General features: G+C 35.0%; 1 protein-coding gene across 4 annotated transcripts; it reads left to right on the top strand.

Annotated features, from left to right (window-relative positions):
* Positions 1 to 286: 286 nt before the first annotated feature.
* Positions 287 to 16592, top strand: LOC103973521 (uncharacterized). Of its 4 annotated transcripts, none has more exons than XM_065083494.1 (6): positions 301 to 660; positions 743 to 824; positions 945 to 1033; positions 3729 to 3868; positions 4990 to 6010; positions 8336 to 8584. In XM_065083494.1, exons 3-6 carry the CDS (start codon positions 955 to 957, stop codon positions 8338 to 8340), a joined length of 1245 nt encoding a protein of 414 aa, XP_064939566.1. In that variant the 5' UTR covers positions 301 to 660; positions 743 to 824; positions 945 to 954; the 3' UTR covers positions 8341 to 8584. The 4 variants fall into 4 exon arrangements, with proteins under 4 accessions (XP_064939567.1, XP_064939566.1, XP_064939565.1 ...); XM_065083493.1 differs by having other exon boundaries at positions 314 to 660; positions 941 to 1033; XM_065083495.1 differs by lacking the exons at positions 3729 to 3868; positions 4990 to 6010 and having other exon boundaries at positions 287 to 660; positions 8336 to 16592.
* Positions 16593 to 18253: the final 1661 nt, after the last annotated feature.

Below are 18253 nucleotides of genomic sequence, written 5' to 3'. Positions count from 1 at the left end.
AACAAGTGTATTGTGGTTCCATAGATAATGACTACGCAAATATCGAACTTACCCACTGGTATCAGTGGGCTCTGAATCTGCCAGGCCCATCCATGTAACTTCTTGTCCAGCTAACCCCTGCTACTAACTGGATAGGCGGTGGACTGGCCTGGCCCCAACGTAGGCAGGCCGCCTTTCTGACACGTGCACTGTATTTCCACACACAATCGGAAGATAAGGAAGGAATGTGGGCCTTGGTTTGCCAACCCCTTCTTCACACTCAAAGCGGTCGTCGGTAGCCGCCACGTTTATTATTTTCATTTGTTATTTTAATCCCTCTCATAGTCTCATCCCCAAAAGAAAGGCACGAATATTTTCAGTTGTTTTTTTAATCTCTTATATTCTCATCCACAAATCGGCGCTCGTTTTCTCTATGTTATTCCCCTTCCCGCCGCTCTCTGTGAGCGAAGGACAACGCCGCGGGCGCCAACGGCGGCGAGGGACTTGCCGACGAGGCTGCGCGGCTGGCTGACCGGGCCCGCGAGCTACACGACGCCGCTGCCACCTTCATCTCCAGGTCCTCCGCCGACGAGCAATCCCTCCGCCACCGCGCGCAAGCTAAGATACTCCGTCGAAACTTCCCTCAAGAACTCCGCCGTCGATGCGATGGTAGTTACGAAGGTGATCGGAATTCCTTCTTAGTGCTTCTGGAATATGTGCACGGTAAATGTTTCACGAGCAATTTGGTTTGTTTATAACACAGGTAGAGGAAGAATTGAACAGGGCAAGAAGGTATGCCCTTAATGATGATGATGCCGCGTCCCTTCTTCCTAGCAAGGCTCAGGGTACTGTTCTAGATCTTTGCCCTAGCTGGTTCTAATTTTGGTTTTATCTTTTTTCTTTTATTGTCTCAATGAGGTCATGCGTGTGCGTGTATGATTTCGTATGATTACTGTAATAGGTAGGTTCCTGAAGATGTTTCTTGGCGCTGTGAATGTACGCGCGACGAGGAAGGAGGTTCAACTCAAAGTGAAGGAGTACAACAACTATAAGAGTATTCTTCTTGCTCGTTTTATTGCTACATCAATAATTCATTTACATTTTTTCCTAGGTTTTGATTGGCTATGTGGATTATATATATTAATCTTTCATTCATGGTCATGTTATATGTTACTAATCATAGTGCGACGACCTAGATATGGTTGCACATTAAGTGTTTCTGAGCTATTCGTAGTTGTTTTGAACAATTTGTGTCCACCATAAAATGTGGACCATTAGACAGGCTGCTCAACCATCCTTTTTCATAATGGTATCACTTATAGGGGCTAATCATTAGATGCTAGGTCTGTGTACATATGCAGTATAAACATGGTTGATTAGATGCAAAGTTTTGTTGATCTATGAAAATGATCGCCTCCTCCTCTTCTTCTCATCGTCTCATCTACGACATTCGACGAAGAAGGCGGCGAAGACATTGAAGGTCGCAAACGTCTTCGGCCTTCAATGAAGAAGGCCATAGAGTCGTAGACAAGGCGATGAAGGAGCCCGCTTCTTCTGCTACTCTAGCTGCCGCCTCCCTTGATTCCCGCGCCTTCGGACCCTCCTCTTTACGACTCTCCTCGCCTCCTGGATCGAGATTGTCAAGGGAGGGCGGTACCGGATCAAGAGCGAGAAAGGTCATGGAAACAAGTTTGCATCGAGATTTTGTCGATTCTCCCTATTCTTTGAATGCCCTTTCCTTCTTCTTCCTTCTTCGATACTTTTCCCTTAGCCTCGCCCTAGCCAGGCCACTATATCGAGCGGACCGCCTGTTACTGTACAATTCAAAATCGTAAACCTTGCTCACAACTATGTGAACCAACCAAAAAAAATAAAAGAATGAAAAGAATGATGGAATGTCATGGTTACTTTTTCAAAAACTTGAACAAATTAATCAATTAGTTCCTTTCTTTCCGTCAACACATACAACTCATGAAGAAAAAATATATAAGCAACATAATAAACAAATTACTTGGTGATAAAATGCAAACTTTTAGATATTAGAAACTTATGTAGCCAGCTCATTCAGAAAAACATATAAAATATAAACATGGAAAAATGATGAATAAAAAAATAGATATAATGGTGGACTAAGTATATGATCAATATGCAAAAAAATTAATAAAGATAAGAGGCAATTCAACAATGAGAAGCAACTTAACTTGAATCAGCTAGATTTAGGAACTTGACAGTTTCAGGTAAACTTTCATCTGCAATACAATATCTACAGAAGTATATAAGTTATGTAACATCCCCCATTTAAAAAAAAAAAATTAGTAAATGCTTGTTTGTAAATATGAGGATTATTTAATAATTTTTTTTATTAAATAATATTATATTAAAGTTTATGGCTAAGGACCTAAGAGTAAATATTAAATGTTTGAGATGATTTATAAAATATTCAGAATTGAGTAAATAAAAATAAAATAAAATAAAATAAAATAAAATGTAGGACATGTGTCATTAACAAGGATGAGCCACTTAGCATTTATTCTAAAGATGACACCTAAACCCCCATGCATGCTTGCCACCTCACTATTTTGGTATGAGCCAAACCTAAGTAATTTAAGGCACCATTAAAAAGAAAGTTTTCAGCCAACGTTAGTTTGAGGAGAAGAAGAAGGAGAAGAAAAAGAAGGAGAAGAAGAAGAGGAAACTTTGTTTGAGGTTTTGCATCAACTCCCTATATTTGGGAATTAAACTCATCTAAGACAAGTGTTCTAACCTCTTCCTACAGAATTCCTAATCTCTGTTTTCCTTTTAATATTTCATAATTCAAAAGATTTCAGCTTAGTACCAAACCGTTCTTTCCTTTTGATACAAAGCCATGAATCTGAAATTTTTTTGGTAATCTGAATTCTATACATTGTTTTGAATCTAACTTTTAGCACTAAACTCTGATTTAGGCAAAACCTAATCCATTTGAAAGTAGCCTCAAATATCTTTATTTTGACACTGAGATTGAATGATTTGGAGTTTAAATGCCTACTAAGACTTCTGTTTCAATTAACCCTATAGATTCTGCAAAATAGGGACTGAAATTTCTGACATTCTGTTACTAAATTGCTCATAACTCTCTAGAGAAAATTCTGAATTATACAAAGCTTAGTTCTTTGGAAACTAGATTCGCATATCTTTCTTTTGACACCTAGTTGGAAATTTTGAAGTATGTTTGCTTTCTGAAACATCTGTTTAAATTAATTCTATCAAGTCTGCAAAACAGGGATGATCAATTCTGACCTTCCTTTACTCTATTTGTTGTAACTTCCTGTCAAGAACTCAAAAAATTATAAATATAAGTTCATCGGAAAATAGATTGATACAGCTTTCCAATGACACCTATTTTTAGTGATTTGGAGCATATTTGGTCACTCAAACAATTCAGAAAATATACCATTCAAATTCTGTCATAATTGAAAACTTTGTTGGGTTTTGCCTATTCAATTTTCATCCTATTGGAAATATGATTTCTGCTAAATTCTTTTTTAATTGAGCTTTATATTAGTCCTTTGAAGTTCTTGTATTGTTCATCCTGAAATTATTGTATAACTGAAATTTATTATGTAATGCTTTGTTTGCATTTCCTTGTTTGATAAAGGCACATGCATATCTTCGTTGTTCCGCATGTGCTTCTAATATGTGTCAATGTTATTGTTCATACTACCCTTTTGTACTCTGGTGTCTTGTGGGATATTGTGAACCTTTGCCAGAAATGGTAAAGGGAGTTATGCTTAGAGCCCGCGATTGCTTTGCCGGCCCCATTGACTTCACTCAGACGTGGGTGGATGGAGCTCCCAAACGTGGGAGACTTATGCTTGGTGGTCATCTAGAAATGGATGAATCACATTATGTATGTGGTCCCACAGCGCCCTTTATGTTTATTGATATGATATCCAAAGCTTTGTTTATGAGTTCATATTATGCTTTGGATAAAAATGGAATGCATGCTACGTCAAAAATGACATACAGCTTGTGTTTATTATTCGGTTCACTTGTTATACTTTGAAGTGTTTCGTTTGTCATTATTATGCCCCCAAACACTCTTACGCCTTTGATATGCGCCTAAATGCTTCATGTGCCATTTGATACATGCCTAAATGCTTCTTTTGCCAATGAAATGCTCCAATTTTCTTTCTCCTATTGTTATGTCTAATGCTTGTTTTTGAACGAGGTAAACCTTTGTGATTTTATATCAAATGAGATGACTTCAAATGAACACTTGTATTTCTACTTTTGTAACTTGATACTAAGCCTGCTTGAACTTCTCCTATCGCCATGGATGTGTTAGACGCTTGCTGAGCTCTTTATGCTCACCCTATTGCTATATAAATTTTTCAGGGTAGCTTGTCACGCACTGAAAAGCTAGAATTGGGTTAAAGCAGTGAAAGGCTAGAAGATTTTTGAGCTAATTTTGTTGGATGATGGTTTTTGTTGTATAGTAAACTTTACTTCTGATGTAATGTTAAGGATCTGTTGATACTTATGTATTGTAAAAGTTTAAAGGACCGCTCATGTGTATGGAATGATAAGTTTAAGTTGTATAAGGATAAGAACTCATTGTAAATAATTATCTTTTTTGTGATTGTATATATTTCTATGATTATGGATTTGTGTTGTGGTTGATGTTTAGTTGAGTTGCTTTTAGATTTCTCGAATCTTTGATTGAAGTGGATTATGATTTATGTAACGTATAGGTTTATGAATTGTGAATATTGATTTTGAATGATTCTTAGTATCCTCAAATTTTTAGATTGAATCCTGGATTGAATTGATAATGAATTATAATATTATTGATTTTAGACAGGGTCACACTTCCTGAATGTGATAATTCGGTGGGGGCGTGACAGAGTTGGTATCAGAGCATGATTTGAGAATTTCTAAGAATTTTGATATGCTAGATGTGTAATAAATTTTGAGGTTTAGTGATTTCTATTTAGAGACTGATCAAAAGTTTTCTTTTGTTGTTTTTAGGAAGCACGGATGACGAGGTCATCTGGTTCTCCTGTTGCATCTACTTCTGATCAATTGAGTGGAATTATGAAAACTCTAGAGTCAATGACACAAGTAATGCAACAACAAGTCCGACAAGGAAGAAATGATGAAGTTGGGAATTCAAACCAGACTGGGTTGGGAATTGAACAGTTTAAAAATCTTAGTCCTCCAAGTTTTAGTGGTGAGCCCGATCCAATGGTAGCAGAACAATGGATGATGCGGATGGAGAAAATAGTTGATGTTTTAAATTTCCCAGATGATAAGAAGGTTTCTCTTGCTACCTTCATGCTAGAAGGAGAGGCTGAGCACTGGTGGCGAACTATGAAGAGGATTTCTGAAGCTCGACAGGAGCCAATCACTTGGAAGTTATTTACAGAAAAGTTCAATGATAAATATTTTCTGGATTGTATCAGAGAGCAGAAAGAATTGGAGTTCCTGAATCTCATCCAGGGAAATTTGACAGTAGCCAAATATGAGTCTAAATTCACCGAGCTCTCTAAATTTGCCACACATATGATTGATGATGAATATAGGAAAGCAAGAAGATTTGAAAGAGGATTAAGGCCGGCAATAAGAAGCCGGATATCAGCTTTAAAACTCCAAGTATACACTGAAGTAGTAGAAAGAGCTTTTATACTTGAAAAAGACTTAGAGGAGATCCAAGAAATCAGGGACAAGAATAGAAAGGATAAGTTTGTTGGTAAAAGTAAGAGAGGAAATGAAGCAGAAAGAAGTAACGAGAAGGTAAAGGTACCTAGATTTGAGGAAGGAACTCCATCGCAAAGAATTCTATCGTGTACAAAATGTGGACGTAATCATGAAACTAGTGAGTGTTTTCGGGTGACTGGAGCCTGTTTTGCCTGTGGAAAGTTAGATCATAAAGTCAGAGGCTGCCCACTAAACAAGAAGAAAGAGCCGCTACTCCCTAAGCTGACAGCCCATGCTAAAGTATATGCTATCACAGAACAAGATTCCAGAGCCTCTAAATCAGTGGTTGAAGGTATTCTATATGTTTCTAATAGAAATGCAAAAGTTTTGTTTGATCCTGGCTCCAACTTGTCTTTTGTTTCACAATATTTTGCTTGTCACTTGGGCATTCAACCTAAACCACTGGATTATTTGCTACACGTAACTACTGCTGTTGGGGATTCCTTGACTACAAATCTGGTTTATCCTTATCTTTTCGCCGAAAGAGATATGACAAATTTAGAGGTCTAAATTTTCTTTTAAGGAGGGGAGAGTGTAACATCCCCCATTTAAAAAAAAAAAATTAGTAAATGCTTGTTTGTAAATATGAGGATTATTTAATAATTTTTTTTATTAAATAATATTATATTAAAGTTTATGGCTAAGGACCTAAGAGTAAATAATAAATGTTTGAGATGATTTATAGAATATTCAGAATTGAGTAAATAAAAATAAAATAAAATAAAATGGAGGACATGTGTCATTAACAAAGATGAGCCACTTAGCATTTATTCTAAAGTTGACACCTAAACCCCCATGTATGCTTGCCACCTCATTATTTTAGCATGAGCCAAACCTAAGTAATTTAAGGCACCATTAAAAAGAAAGTTTTCAGCCAACGTTAGTTTGAGGAGAAGAAGAAGGAGAAGAAGAAGAAGGAGAAGAAGAAGAGGAAACTTTGTTTGAGGTTTCGCATCAACTCCCTATATTTGGGAATCAAACTCATCTAAGACAAGTGTTTTAACCTCTTCCTACAGAATTCCTAATCTCTGTTTTCCTTTTAATACTTAATAATTCAAAAGATTTCAGCTTAGTACCAAACCGTTCTTTTCTTTTGATACAAAGCCATGAATCTGAAATTTTTTCGGTAATCTGACTTCTATACATTGTTTTGGATCTAACTTTTAGCACTAAACTCTGATTTAGGTAAAACCTAATCCATTTGAAAGTAGACTCAAATATCTTTATTTTGACACTGAGATTGAATGATTTGGAGTTTAAATGCCTACTAAGACTTCTGTTTCAATTAACCCTACAGATTCTGCAAAATAGGGATTGAAATTTCTGACCTTCTGTTACTAAATTGCTCATAACTCTCTAGAGAAAATTCTGAATTATACAAAGCATAGTTCTTTGGAAACTAGATTCGCATATCTTTCTTTTGACACCTAGTTGGAAATTTTGAAGTATGTTTGCCTTCTGAAACATCTGTTTAAATTGATTCTATCAAGTCTGCAAAACAGGGATGATCAATTCTGACCTTCCTTTACTCTATTTGTTGTAACTTCCTGTCAAGAACTCAAAAAATTATAAATCTGAGTTCATCGGAAAATAGATTGATACAGCTTTCCAATGACACCTATTTTTAGTGATTTGGAGCATATTTGGTCACTCAAACAATTCAGAAAATATACCATTCAAATTCTGTCATAATTGAAAACTTTGTTGGGTTTTGCCTATTCAATTTTCATCATATTGGAAATATGATTTCTGCTAAATTCTTCTTCAACTGAGCTTTATATTAGTCCTTTGAAGTTCTTGTATTGTTCATCCTGAAATTATTGTATAACTGAAATTTATTATGTAATGCTTTGTTTGCATTTCCTTGTTTGATAACGGCACATGCATATTTTCGTTGTTCCGCATGTGCTTCTGATATGTATCAATGTTTTTGTTCATATTACCCTTTTGTACTCTGGTGTCATGTGGGATATTGTGAACCTTTGCCAGAAATGGTAAAGGGAGTTATGCTTAGAGCCCGCGATTGCTCTGCCGGCCCCATTGACTTCACTCAGACGTGGGTGGATAGAGCTCCCAGACGTGGGAGACTTATGCTTGGTGGTCATCCAGAAATGGATGAATCACATTATGTATGTGGTCCCACAGCGCCCTCTATGTTTATTGATATGATATCCAAAGCTTTGTTTATGAGTTCATATTATGCTTTGGATAAAAATGGAATGCATGCTACATAAAAAATGACATACAGCTTGTGTTTATTATTCGGTTCACTTGTTATACTTTGAAGTGTTTCGTTTGTCATTATTATGCCCCCAAACACTTTTACGCCTTTGATATGCGCCTAAATGCTTCATGTGCCATTTGATACATGCCTAAATGCTTCTTTTGCCAATGAAATGCTCCAATTTCCTTTCTCCTATTGTTATGTCTAATGCCTGTTTTTGAACGAGGTAAACCTTTGTGATTTTATATCAAATGAGATGACTTCAAATGAACACTTGTATTTCTACTTTTGTAACTTGATACTAAGCCTGCTTGAACTTCTCCTATCGCCATGGATATGTTAGACGCTTGCTGAGCTCTTTATGCTAACCCCGTTGCTATATAAATTTTTCAGGGTAGCTTGTCACGCACTGAAAAGCTAGAATTGGATTAAAGCAGTGAAAGGCTAGAAGAGTTTTGAGCTAATTTTGTTGGATGATGGTTTTTGTTGTATAGTAAACTTTACTTCTGATGTAATGTTAAGGATCTGTTGATACTTATGTGTTGTAAAAGTTTAAAGGACCGCTCATGTGTATGGAATGATAAGTTTAAGTTGTATAAGGATAAGAACTCATGGTAAATAATTATCTTTTTTGTGATTGTATATATTTCTATGATTATGGATTTGTGTTGTGGTTGATGTTTAGTTGAGTTGCCTTTAGATTTCTCGAATCTTTGAGTGAAGTGGATTATGATTTATGTAACGTATAGGTTTATGAATTGTGAATATTGATTTTGAATGATTCTTAGTATCCTCAAATTGTTAGATTGGATCCTGGATTGAATTGATGATAAATTATAATATTATTGATTTTAGACAGGGTCACACTTCCTGTGATAATTAGGTGGGGGCGTGATAGAGTTGGTATCAGAGCATGATTTGAGAATTTCTAAGAATTTTGATATGCTAGATGTGTAATAAATTTTGAGGTTTAGTGATTGCTATTTAGAGACTGATCAAAAGTTTTCTTTTGTTATTTTTAGGAAGCACGGATGACGAGGTCATCTGGTTCTCCTATTGCATCTACTTCTGATCAATTGAGTGGAATTATGAAAACTCTAGAGTCGATGAAACAAGTAATGCAACAACAAGTCCGACAAGGAAGAAATGATGAAGTTGGGAATTCAAACCAGACTAGGTTGGGAATTGAACAGTTTAAGAAGCTTAGTCCTCCCAGTTTTAGTGGTGAGCCTAATCCAATGGTAGCAGAACAATGGATGATGCAGATGGAGAAAATATTTGATGTTTTAAATTTCCCAGATGATAAGAAGGTTTCTCTTGCTACCTTCATGCTAGAAGGAGAGGCTGAGCACTGGTGGCGAACTATGAAGAGGATTTTTGAAGCTCGACAAGAGCCAATCACTTGGAAGTTATTTACAGAAAAGTTCAATGATAAATATTTTCCGGATTGTATCAGAGAGCAGAAAGAATTGGAGTTCCTGAATCTCATCCAGGGAAATTTGATAGTAGCCAAATATGAGTCTAAATTCACCGAGCTCTCTAAATTTGCCACACATATGATTGATGATGAATATAGGAAAGCAAGAAGATTTGAAAGAGGATTAAGGACGGCAATAAGAAGCCGGATATCAGCTTTAAAACTCCAAGTATACACTGAAGTAGTAGAAAGAGCTTTCATACTTGAAAAAGACTTGGAGGAGATCCAAGAAATCAGGGACAAGAAAAGAAAGGATAAGTTTGTTGGTAAAAGTAAGAGAGGAAATGAAGCAGAAAGAAGTAACGAGAAGGTAAAGGTACCTAGATTTGAGGAAGGAACTCCATCGCAAAGAACTCTATCGTGTACAAAATGTGGACGTAATCATGAAACTAGTGAGTGTTTTCGGGTGATTGGAGCCTGTTTTGCCTGTGGAAAGTTAGATCATAAAGTCAGAGACTGCCCACTAAACAAGAAGAAAGAGCCGCTACTCCCTAAGCTGACAGCCCATGCTAGAGTATATGCTATCACAGAACAAGATTCCAGAGCCTCTAAATCAGTGGTTGAAGGTATTCTATATGTTTCTAATAGAAATGCAAAAGTTTTGTTTGATCCTGGCTCCAACTTATCTTTTGTTTCACAATATTTTGCTTGTCACTTGGGCATTCAACCTAACCCACTGGATTATTTGCTACACGTAACTACTGTTGTTGGGGATTCCTTGACTACAAATCTGGTTTATCCTTATCTTTTCGCCGAAAAAGATATGACAAATTTAGATGACTAAATTTTCTTTTAAGGCGGGGAGAGTGTAACATCCCCCATTTAAAAAAAAAAAAATAGTAAATGCTTGTTTGTAAATATGAGGATTATTTAATAATTTTTTTATTAAATAATATTATATTAAAGTTTATGGCTAAGGACCTAAGAGTAAATATTAAATATTTGAGACGATTTATAGAATATTCAGAATTGAGTAAATAAAAATAAAATAAAATAAAATGGAGGACATGTGTCATTAACAAGGATGAGCCACTTAGCATTTATTCTAAAGTTGACACCTAAACCCCCATGTATACTTGCCACCTCACTATTTTAGCATGAGCCAAACCTAAGTAATTTAAGGCACCATTAAAAAGAAAGTTTTCAGCCAACGTTAGTTTGAGGAGAAGAAGAAGAAGAGAAGAAGAAGGAGAAGAAGAAGAAGGAGAAGAAGAGGAAACTTTGTTTGAGGTTTTGCATCAACTCCCTATATTTGGGAATCAAACTCATCTAAGGCAAGTGTTCTAACCTCTTCCTACAGAATTCCTAATCTCTGTTTTCCTTTTAATACTTCATAATTCAAAAGATTTTAGCTTAGTACCAAACCGTTCTTTCCTTTTGATACAAAGCCATGAATCTGAAATTTTTTCGATAATCTAACTTCTATACATTGTTTTGGATCTAACTTTTAGCACTAAACTCTGATTTAGGCAAAACCTAATCCATTTGAAAGTAGACTCAAATATCTTTATTTTGACACTAAGATTGAATGATTTGGAGTTTAAATGCCTACTAAAACTTCTGTTTCAATTAACCCTACAGATTCTGCAAAATAGGGACTGAAATTTCTGACATTCTGTTACTAAATTGCTCATAACTCTCTAGAGAAAATTCTAAATTATACAAAGCTTAGTTCTTTGGAAACTAGATTCGCATATCTTTCTTTTGACACCTAGTTGGAAATTTTGAAGTATGTTTGCCTTCTGTAACATCTGTTTAAATTGATTCTATCAAGTCTGCAAAACAGGGATGATCAATTCTGACCTTCCTTTACTTTATTTGTTGTAACTTCCTGTCAAGAACTCAAAAAATTATAAATCTGAGTTCATCGGAAAATAGATTGATACAGCTTTCCAATGACACCTATTTTTAGTGATTTAGAGCATATTTGGTCACTCAAACAATTCAGAAAATATACCATTCAAATTCTGTCATAATTGAAAACTTTGTCGGGTTTTGCCTATTCAATTTTCATCATATTGGAAATATGATTTCTGCTAAATTCTTCTTCAACTGAGCTTTATATTAGTCCTTTGAAGTTCTTGTATTGTTCATCCTGAAATTATTGTATAACTGAAATTTATTATGTAATGTTTTGTTTGCATTTCCTTGTTTGATAAAGGCACATGCATATCTTCGTTGTTCCGCATGTGCTTCTGATATGTGTCAATGTTATTGTTCATATTACCCTTTTGTACTCTGGTGTCTTGTGGGATATTGTGAACCTTTGCCAGAAATGGTAAAGGGAGTTATGCTTAGAGCCCACGATTGCTCTGTCGGCCCCATTGACTTCACTCAGACGTGGGTGGATGGAGCTCCCAGACGTGGGAGACTTATGTTTGGTGGTCATCCAGAAATGGATGAATCACATTATGTATGTGGTCCCACGGCGCCCTCTATGTTTATTTATATGATATCCAAAGCTTTGTTTATGAGTTTATATTATGCTTTGGATAAAAATGGAATGCATGCTACATCAAAAATGACATACAGCTTGTGTTTATTATTCGGTTCACTTGTTATACTTTGAAGTGTTTCGTTTGTCATTATTATGCCCCCTAACACTCTTACGCCTTTGATATGCACCTAAATGCTTCATGTGCCATTTGATACATGCCTAAATGCTTCTTTTGCCAATGAAATGCTCCAATTTCCTTTCTCCTATTGTTATGTCTAATGCCTGTTTTTGAACGAGGTAAACCTTTGTGATTTTATATCAAATGAGATGACTTCAAATAAACACTTGTATTTCTACTTTTGTAACTTGATACTAAGCCTGCTTGAACTTCTCTTATCGCCATGGATATGTTAGACGCTTGCTGAGCTCTTTATGCTCACCCCGTTGCTATATAAATTTTTCAGGGTAGCTTGTTACGCACTGAAAAGCTAGAATTGGGTTAAAGCAGTGAAAGGCTAGAAGATTTTTGAGATAATTTTGTTGGATGATGATTTTTGTTGTATAGTAAACTTTACTTCTGATGTAATGTTAAGGATCTGTTGATACTTATGTGTTGTAAAAGTTTAAAAGACCGCTCATGTGTATGAAATGATAAGTTTAAGTTTTATAAGGATAAGAACTCATGGTAAATAATTATCTTTTTTGTGATTGTATATATTTATATGATTATGGATTTGTGTTGTGGTTGATGTTTAGTTGAGTTGCCTTTAGATTTCTCGAATCTTTGAGTGAAGTGGATTATGATTTATGTAACGTATAGGTTTATGAATTGTGAATATTGATTTTGAAAGATTCTTAGTATCCTCAAATTGCTAGATTGGATCCTGGATTGAATTGATAATGAATTATAATATTATTGATTTTAGACAGGGTCACACTTCCTGAATGTGATAATTCGGTGGGGGCGTGACAGAGTTGGTATCAGAGCATGATTTGAGAATTTCTAAGAATTTTGATATGCTAGATGTGTAATAAATTTTGAGGTTTAGTGATTTCTATTTAGAGACTGATCAAAAGTTTTCTTTTGTTATTTTTAGGAAGCACGGATGACGAGGTCATCTGGTTCTCCTGTTGCATCTACTTCTGATCAATTGAGTGTAATTATGAAAACTCTAGAGTCGATGAGACAAGTAATGCAACAACAAGTCCGACAAGGAAGAAATGATGAAGTTGGGAATTCAAACCAGACTGGGTTGGGAATTGAACAGTTTAAGAAGCTTAGTCCTCCCAGTTTTAGTGGTGTGCCTGATCCAATGGTAGCAGAACAATGGATGATGCGGATGGAGAAAATATTTGATGTTTTAAATTTCCCAGATGATAAGAAGGTTTCTCTTGCTACCTTCATGCTAGAAGGAGAGGCTGAGCACTGGTGGCGAACTATGAAGAGGATTTCTGAAGCTCGACAGGAGCCAATCACTTGGAAGTTATTTACAGAAAAGTTCAATGATAAATATTTTCCGGATTGTATCAGAGAGCAGAAAGAATTGGAGTTCCTGAATCTCATCCAGGGAAATTTGACAGTAGCCAAATATGAGTCAAAATTCACCGAGCTCTCTAAATTTGCCACACATATGATTGATGATGAATATAGGAAAGCAAGAAGATTTGAAAGAGGATTAAGGCCGACAATAAGAAGCCGGATATCAGCTTTAAAACTCCAAGTATACACTGAAGTAGTAGAAAGAGCTTTCATACTTGAAAAAGACTTGGAGGAGATCCAAGAAATCAGGGACAAGAATAGAAAGGATAAGTTTGTTGGTAAAAGTAAGAGAGGAAATGAAGCAGAAAGAAGTAACGAGAAGGTAAAGGTACCTAGATTTGAGGAAGGAACTCCATCGCAAAGAACTCTATCGTGTACAAAATGTGGACGTAATCATGAAACTAGGGAGTGTTTTCGGGTGACTGGAGCCTGTTTTGCTTGTGGAAAGTTAGATCATAAAGTCAGAGACTGTGGTTGAAGGTATTCTATATGTTTCTAATAGAAATGCAAAAGTTTTGTTTGATACTGGCTCCAACTTATCTTTTGTTTCACAATATTTTGCTTGTCACTTGGGCATTCAACCTAAACCACTGGATTATTTGCTACACGTAACTACTGTTGTTGGGGATTCCTTGACTACAAATCTGGTTTATCCTTATCTTTTCGCCGAAAGAGATATGACAAATTTATAGGACTAAATTTTCTTTTAAGGAGGGGAGAGTGTAACATCCCCCATTTAAAAAAAAAAATTAGTAAATGCTTGTTTGTAAATATGAGGATTATTTAATAAATTTTTTTATTAAATAATATTATATTAAAGTTTATGGCTAAGGACCTAAGAGTAAATATTAAATATTTGAGATGATTTATAGAATATTCAGAATTGAGTAAATAAAAATAAAATAAAATAAAATGGAGGACATGTGTCATTAACAAGGATGAGTCACTTAGTATTTATTCTAAAGTTGACACCTAAACCCCCATGTATGCTTGCCACCTCACTATTTTAGCATGAGCCAAACCTAAGTAATTTAAGGCACCGTTAAAAAGAAAGTTTTCAGCCAACGTTAGTTTGAGGAGAAGAAGAAGGAGAAGAAGAAGAAGGAGAAGAAGAAGAGGAAACTTTGTTTGAGGTTTTGCATCAACTCCCTATATTTGGGAATCAAACTCATCTAAGGCAAGTGTTCTAACCTCTTCCTACAGAATTCCTAATCTCTGTTTTCCTTTTAATACTTCATAATTCAAAATATTTCAGCTTAGTACCAAACCGTTCTTTCCTTTTGATACAAAGCCATAAATCTGAAATTTTTTCGGTAATCTGACTTCTATACATTGTTTTTGATCTAACTTTTAGCACTAAACTCTGATTTAGGCAAAACCTAATCCATTTGAAAGTAGACTCAAATATCTTTATTTTGACACTGAGATTGAATGATTTGGAGTTTAAATGCCTACTAAGACTTCTGTTTCAATTAACCCTATAGATTCTGCAAAATAGGGACTAAAATTTCTGACCTTCTGTTACTAAATTGCTCATAACTCTCTAGAGAAAATTCTGAATTATACAAAGCTTAGTTCTTTGGAAACTAGATTCGCATATCTTTCTTTTGACACCTAGTTGGAAATTTTGAAGTATGTTTGCCTTCTGTAACATCTGTTTAAATTGATTCTATCAAGTCTGCAAAACAGGGATGATCAATTCTGACCTTCCTTTACTCTATTTGTTGTAACTTCCTGTCAAGAACTCAAAAAATTATAAATATGAGTTCATCGGAAAATAGATTGATACAGCTTTCCAATGACACCTATTTTTAGTGATTTGGAGCATATTTGGTCACTCAAACAATTCAGAAAATATACCATTCAAATTCTGTCATAATTGAAAACTTTGTTGGGTTTTGCCTATTCAATTTTCATCCTATTGGAAATATGATTTCTGATAAATTCTTCTTCAACTGAGCTTTATATTAGTCCTTTGAAGTTCTTGTATTGTTCATCTTGAAATTATTGTATAACTGAAATTTATTATGTAATGCTTTGTTTGCATTTCCTTGTTTGATAAAGGCACATGCATATCTTCGTTGTTCCGCATGTGCTTCTGATATGTGTCAATGTTATTGTTCATATTACCCTTTTGTACTATGGTGTCTTGTGGGATATTGTGAACCTTTGCCAGAAATGATAAAGGGAGTTATGCTTAGAGCCCGCGATTGCTCTGCCGGCCCCATTGACTTCACTCAGACGTGGGTGGATGGAGCTCCCAGATGTGGGAGACTTATGCTTGGTGGTCATCCAGAAATGGATGAATCACATTATGTATGTGGTCCCACAGCGCCCTCTATGTTTATTGATATGATATCCAAAGCTTTGTTTATGAGTTCATATTATGCTTTGGATAAAAATGGAATGCATGCTACATAAAAAATGACATACAGCTTGTGTTTATTATTCGGTTCATTTGTTATACTTTGAAGTGTTTCGTTTGTCATTATTATGCCCCCAAACACTCTTACGCCTTTGATATGCGCCTAAATGCTTCATGTGCCATTTGATATATGCCTAAATGCTTCTTTTGCCAATGAAATGCTCCAATTTCCTTTCTCCTATTGTTATGTCTAATGCCTGTTTTTGAACGAGGTAAACTTTTGTGATTTTATATCAAATGAGATGACTTTAAATGAACACTTGTATTTCTACTTTTGTAACTTGATACTAGGCCTGTTTGAACTTCTCCTATCGCCATGGATATGTTAGACGCTTGCTGAGCTCTTTATGCTCACCCCGTTGTTATATAAATTTTTCAGGGTAGCTTGTCACGCACTGAAAAGCTAGAATTGGGTTAAAGCAGTGAAAGGCTAGAAGATTTTTGAGCTAATTTTGTTGGATGATGATTTTTGTTGTATAGTAAACTTTACTTCTGATGTAATGTTAAGGATCTGTTGATACTTATGTGTTGTAAAAGTTTAAAGGATCGCTCATGTGTATGGAATGATAAGTTTAAGTTGTATAAGGATAAGAACTCATGGTAAATAATTATCTTTTTTGTGATTGTATATATTTCTATGATTATGGATTTGTGTTGTGGTTGATGTTTAGTTGAGTTGCCTTTAGATTTCTCGAATCTTTGAGTGAAGTGGATTATGATTTATGTAACGTATAGGTTTATGAATTGTGAATATTGATTTTGAATGATTCTTAGTATCCTCAAATTATTAGATTGGATCCTGGATTGAATTGATTATGAATTATAATATTATTGATTTTAGACAGGGTCACACTTCCTGAATGTGATAATTCGGGGGAGGGGCGTGACAAGTTAACCCTCCCTTATCATGTCATAAACAACAATAACATGGGTATATTATTTAAAATAGATCCTACTAGAACTTAATCACAACCATCAAATGAATCAGGAATCTACCTAAAACTAAATATCATTTAATACATTGTTATATTTAGCAAAAAATCGTGATTCTATTTACGTGCTGATAGTCCACGGACCATTGCTTAGCGAAGAATAGTCATTTATATTATTGTATTCTCTTCAAAGTTCCCAGTTCCCGATTCCCAATTTTCATATTTGGTCACATGGATCCTTTATTGGCCAATGACAGCATCACTAGTCACGGACAATTAAATCCCTTTTTATTAATTTAATAGGGTCTTCTAAGTTGTTCCTCTCTCTCTCTCTCTCTCTCTCTCTCTCTCTCTCTCTCTCTCCTGTAATCATTAACATAATTTTATTCACCTCTCTTGGTGAACTAAGTTACCTTAAAACATGTCCAAAATATCTTAACATATTTATGGATACTAGTTCCATCTTTACTTATAATCAGATAGGAAAACCCAACTTATGTCACAAATACCCCAGGCATGATTCTATTGTTTCCTTCTATTTTGTTTCTTTTATCTAGTTTACCCAAGTGTCATATATTTAACATTTATGAATCCCTATATACTTCATTTTCTAGTGAAATTGTTTCTTCCTTGACTCTAACACTCTCAAAAGTTCCTCCAAACATATAGTGCTCTAACCAATTTGTAATGACTTGTCATCGCAGTGAAAGACAACTTATTCAAATTTTGAGTTGTAAGTTTGTGTCAGACAATAGAATTACAAAGAATTAAATTACATGGAGAAATCCATATAGCCCACAAATAACTAGACCTAAAATGATTCAACATAGTTCAAACAAAAGCAAACATACAAAACCTAAAGTTGGATTATCATTAAACATAGTTATGATTAGGAAGCAACTAAATTCTTTACTATTGTTCACCCAAATACCATAGGAAGTCAATCATTAATTTCTCTTAGAAGACCAAAGAAAAACATTAGCTCATTATATCAGAACAATATATGAAGAAATAAGATTTGCAGAAACTATATCAAGACCAATTTATTACTCTCTTGTAACATGGAGATTCAGCTAGAATGTATTTCCAAAAAGCCTATGTAGGGTGCATTCTATAATAATAAATATCAGCTTACTTGCAAGGGGAAATGCTCTATGCAATATCTATCACACAAAATGAAAGAAAACATCAAGTATGCAAAAATAAGCCTTGCTCCATATCCGTTTATGTGAGAACTATTATTTTAGGAGTGACTTGTTCCATATACACAATTTCTTCAACAGATTATAGACAGAAACACAAATGTCATTCACTATTCCATAAGCTTGTTCCCCACAGAAGTGAAAGTCCCGGCTGTAAAGCCCATCACTATAGTAGTTCTTCTAACACTGCACTGAGAGCTGCTCCTATAGATGAAAACCTATCAAATCTTTTGTCAATAAAATATATTACGAATTATATTAATTACTTTATTTATAAGAGAGTCTAATGCACCCCGAA

The sequence above is a fragment of the Musa acuminata genome, chromosome BXJ1-9, assembly GCF_036884655.1.
Source record: "Musa acuminata AAA Group cultivar baxijiao chromosome BXJ1-9, Cavendish_Baxijiao_AAA, whole genome shotgun sequence".
Lineage (NCBI taxonomy): Eukaryota > Viridiplantae > Streptophyta > Magnoliopsida > Zingiberales > Musaceae > Musa > Musa acuminata.
Note: the sequence above shows the minus strand (reverse complement) of the source record. Positions and strands in the feature narration are given on the sequence as shown.

Excerpts from the sequence above, each read along its gene's own strand:
- LOC103973521 (XM_065083493.1), top strand. Across the intron at positions 1,034-3,728 it reads GGAGTACAACAACTATAAGA|AAATGGTAAAGGGAGTTATG; the intron begins GTATTCTTCTTG and ends AACCTTTGCCAG. Across the intron at positions 3,869-4,989 it reads AAATGGATGAATCACATTAT|GAAGCACGGATGACGAGGTC; the intron begins GTATGTGGTCCC and ends TGTTGTTTTTAG.